General features: G+C 39.1%; 1 protein-coding gene across 1 annotated transcript in view; it reads left to right on the forward strand.

Moving 5' to 3' along the window:
* The window catches only part of LOC103396901 (geranylgeranyl transferase type-1 subunit beta-like), a 23,960-nt gene that overhangs the window by 13,520 nt on the left and 5,485 nt on the right, over nucleotides 1-4,955 (forward strand). Inside the window, exon 8 of the mRNA XM_008335144.2 lies at nucleotides 366-474. Within this exon, the coding sequence (XP_008333366.1) occupies nucleotides 366-474 (109 nt within the window). The remainder of the gene's footprint in view (nucleotides 1-365; nucleotides 475-4,955) is intronic.

Genomic DNA, 4,955 nt, shown 5'->3' on the forward strand with positions numbered 1-4,955 from the left:
GCTGCTCCTCCACATCGAGAGGAGTCAGCTGAGGTGGCTTGGGCATTTACATCGCATGACCCCTGGACGCCTCCCTCAGGAGGTTCTCGGGTCCTGTCCCTCTGGGAGGAAACCTAGGGGAAGACCTAGGACACGCTGGAGCGACTATGTCGCTCGGCTGGCCTGGGAGCGCCTTGGGGTCCCCCCAGAAGAGCTGGAGAAAGTGTCAAGGGAGAGGGAAGTCTGGGTATCCCTGCTCAGACTGTTGCCCCCGCGACCCAGTCCCGGATAAGCAGTTGACGATGGATGGATGGTTGGATCATTGTAAAGTCATATCACTCTAATACAATTTTTGTCTGTTTTTCTGTTGTCGTCATTCTGCACAGCTGTTAGACGTGTTCCAGTACACAAACTTTGACAAGAACAGGAGCTTCATCTTGTCCACCCAGGATCAGCTGGTGGGGGGATTTGCAAAATGGCCCGACAGCCATCCAGGTAAATGACATTGTTTGCAGGCTTTGAAGTAAAAGTAGTAATAAAAAGCTAACTACCAGAAAGACAGAGACTTCAAAGGGCTTCCATTAGGCAAACAAAGAAGCTGAAACTAAGTAGTAACAGCTTCTTTGTCTCTCTGAAAAGACGAGTCTTAATCCTGCCCTCCACAGGTGAACAGAGGTCAGGGTGAAGACGTGGTTGGCCTTCTGGTTTGAATGGAAAAGCTGTTGTAACCCTAACTCTGTGTGTGTGCCTGTTTTCTTGCTAGTGGGATGGGTAATTGATGACATGACTGTGCAACAGTCACCTAAATACACGGGTGATGGAGGCACTCACATTACAGAGACATTGCAGCACAAAACAATGAGGCAGAGCAGACTGTGTCTGACAGTCATTTTCTACAGTACAAAACAAAAGCAATACAGGGAATACAAGGAGCGAATGAACGCAGATACTGCAACCTCAAGGTACTACGGCAGCCTTGTCACAGGCAGATACTAACAGGAAACTAGTGGAAGAAGACAGAGGGAAAACAATAGAAGAGAACAAAAGACAACAAATACCAAAAATAGCCCAATATCTTTTTACAAAAACTGGAGAGAAATCCAATTCAGTGCATTCAACATTTCTAAAATAATGGGTCATGTTTATGGCTTAAGAACTCGAACAGGTAAACTTGCACTTAAATGTGAAACCACAAGTATTTTTTGACTTTGCCGTTGGTTTGAAACGTGTTGTTTTCTTCGTCAGTGTCAGAGGTGGGTAGAGTAGCCAAAAATTGTACTGTTACTTCAGAATAATATTACTCAAGTGGAAGTAAAATGTAGTCATCCAAATAATTACTTGAGTAAGAGTAAAAAAGTACATGGTGAAAAAACTACTGAGTAACTGTTGAGTAACATTTATTTTTTAGATTTATTTTTTTTAACGTGCATTCAATCAGATAAACAAAATTACAGAGGAGAGTTTATCCCATCAACAAAATAATAAAAATAAATAAATTAATCTTTAGGTAAGTTAAAGTACTTCAATAAAAAAATCAATGAAATAAATAGAGTACATAAAGAATTAAATATTTACGAAATAACTTAAATTACAGCACAAGTAACAAAAACTTCCAAACCTCTGGACCCTCTGTGGATAAAAACAAGTCTTTGAGGCTACAAGCAGATCGAGCTCAGCACAGAGTACTCATGTAACAGGGACAAAACTAACAGGACAAACATTCGCCTATCCACAGCAAAAAGGGAAAAAAAAAAGAATTGTAGGTCAAACTTATCGCAATATGTTTCCTCAGGTTGGACGATGAGCTTTTGAAAGCTGAAATATCCATCTGTTTGGGCCGACACAGAAGACACCGCATGACAAAACTGCTGTTTGTAACGTAAACATACTTTAAATATGAGGCCAGGGGTGTGCCTACTTGTCTTTGTCAGCATTGCTGACTGTTGATTCTGCCATTTTTTTGCTGTGGTGGATATTGACCACTAAACTAATCCGTTCCGCGGCCGAGATCGAGTATGGTCACGTAACGAGACTGCGCAGCAAGGGCTACATTTTATTGGTTACAGTTGCGCAGTAGAGCCTTGGGTGGAAAATAAGTAGAGATACTGGATCATGGATCTGTAGAAAATAGAGAATATAGCTAAAGCTTTATCCAGTATCTCTGTAACGAGTAACAAGCTCAGTATAGCCTAATGTAGCGGAGTAAGAGTACTGTTTTTTCTTCATAAATCTGCTCCAGTAAAAGTAAAAATTATAGTGATTTAAAACTACTCCTAGAAGTATTTTATTTTGAAAAACCTACTCAAGTAAATGTAACGGAGTAAGTGTAATTTGTTACTACCCACCTCTGGTCATTGTGTACATTATATGTGGTGGTTTAGTGGACACATTTTTCTGTTATCATTTGTGCCAAACTAATTTTTGTGCTTTAATATCTGATCAGCCAATATGAAAAGTTATGTACTGTGTTTTCTGTAGTAACTGTTGTCAGTTACTACAGAAAACACAGTGTTAAATACTGTATCAAATTTGATACAGCAGGTATTTAAGGTCATGTAACTCTAAAGCTAATTGTCATTTTATTGTATTTCATCCATTATATATAACTTTCTATTTTTAAATTACATAATTTGGTACATTTAGAATAAAACAATAGATATGTAACTTGCTGTGTCGTATTATATTAATATCTTATTATATATATTATAATGTATATTATATATATAATATATATATTATACAGTGGGAACATCTTTAACTCTGCCACCTCCAGCTCTGCCTCCTGTCTTCTGCCTATTGCTACTGTCTCTAAACCATACATCATGGCTGGTCTCACAACCGTCCTGTAAACCTTTCCCTTCACCTTGTATATATACACACGTGGACAAAATTGTTGGTACCCCTCAGTTAAAGAAGGGAAAACCCACAATTCTCACTGAAATCACTTGAAACTTACAAAAGTAACAATAAATAAAAATTTATTGAAAATTAAATAATCAAAATTAGCCATTACTTTTGAATTGTTGATTAACATAATTATTTAAAAAACCAAACTAATGAAATAGGGCTGGACAAAATTGATGGTACCCATAACTTAATATTTTGTTGCACAACCTTTTGAGGCAATCACTGCAATTAAACGATTTCTGTATTTGTCAATGAGCATTCTGCAGCTGTCAACAGGTATTTTGGCCCACTCCTCATGAGCAAACTGCTCCAGTTGTCTCAGGTTTGATGGGTGTCTTCTCCAAATGGCATGTTTCAGCTCCTTCCACAGATGTTCAATGGGATTCAGATCTGGGCTCATGGAAGGCCACTTTAGAATAGTCCAACGCTTTTCTCTCAGCCATTCTTGGGTGTTTTTGGCTGTGTGTTTTGGATCGTTGTCCTGTTGGAAGACCCATGACCTGCGACTGAGACCAAGCTTTCTGACACTAGGCAGCACATTTCTCTCCAGAATGCCTTGATAGTCTTCAGATTTCATTTTACCTTGCACACATTCAAGACACCCTGTGCCAGATGCAGCAAAACAGCCCCAAAACATTCCTGAGCCTCCTCCATGTTTCACCGTAGGGACAGTGTTCTTTTCTTCGTATGCTTGGTTTTTGAGTCTATGAACATAGAGTTGATGTGCCTTACCAAAAAGCTCCAGTTTGGTCTCATCTGTCCAAAGGACATCCTCCCAGAAGCTTTGTGGCTTGTCAACATGCATTTTTGCAAATTCCAGTCTCGCTTTTTTATGATTTTTTTTCAGCAGTGGTGTCCTCCTTGGTCGTCTCCCATGAAGTCCACTTTGGCTCAAACAACGACGAATGGTGCGATCTGACACTGATGTACCTTGGCCTTGGAGTTCACCTTTAATTTCTTTGGAGGTTGTTCTGGGCTCTTTGGATACAATTCGAACGATCCGTCTCTTCAATTTGTCATCAATTTTCCTCTTGCGGCCACGTCCAGGGAGGTTGGCTACTGTCCCATGGGTCTTGAACTTCTGAATAATATGAGGCACTGTTGTCACAGGAACTTCAAGCTGTTTAGAGATGGTCTTATAGCCTTTACCTTTAAGATGTTTGTCTATAATTTTTTTTCGTATGTCCTGGGACAATTCTCTCCTTCGCTTTCTGTTGTCCATGTTCAGTGTGGTACACACCTTTTCACCAAACAGCAGAGTGACTACTTGTCTACCTTTAAATAGGCAGACTGACTGATTATGAGTTTGGAAACACCTGTGATGTCAATTGAAGGACACACCTGAGTTAATCATGTCACTCTGGTCAAATAGTTTTCAATCTTTTATAGAGGTACCATCATTTTTGTCCAGGCCTGTTTCATTAGTTTGTTTTTTTAAATAATTATGTTAATCAACAATTCAAAAGTGATGGCTGATTTTGATTAATTTTTTAATTTTCAATAATTTTTTATTTATTGTTACTTTTGTAAGTTTCAAGTGATTTCAGTGAGAATTGTGGGTTTTCCCTTCTTTAACTGAGGGGTACCAACAATTTTGTCCACGTGTGTAATAGCTTGGATTAAAATCATTAGAGAAACTGAAGAATCTCATAAAATAAAATGGTATTAAAAACAACTTGATGATATAACTTGGTTTCATTCCTTTAGGAGAAAGCTGAACAAGCCAACCATTCATTCTCTAAAGGGTTTGTGATGTACCATAAACACACTGACTACTTTACTCCTATGTACTGCACTGGTGCTGTCATACATTATTCAGGTGAACAAGGTATACTGTATACTCTGGTTTCTCTGCTCGTGCTGAAAATCTATACACTGTAGGTGAAGCAGGCCTTCACACTGTACAGACATGACATGTTGACTGCCTGGAAATGACATTCACTTTAATCAGTGCGATGTGGTTCAGGTAATTATCACAGGAGTGCTGAGGTACAACATGACACACACATCATGCTCAACCTTGCATTAAATTAATAAGCCTGGACCAGGACCATGTTCCACAGAGCTGT

The sequence above is a fragment of the Cynoglossus semilaevis genome, chromosome W (genome assembly GCF_000523025.1).
Source record: "Cynoglossus semilaevis isolate Cse_v1.0 chromosome W, Cse_v1.0, whole genome shotgun sequence".
In the NCBI taxonomy this organism is placed as follows: Eukaryota; Metazoa; Chordata; class Actinopteri; order Pleuronectiformes; family Cynoglossidae; genus Cynoglossus; species Cynoglossus semilaevis.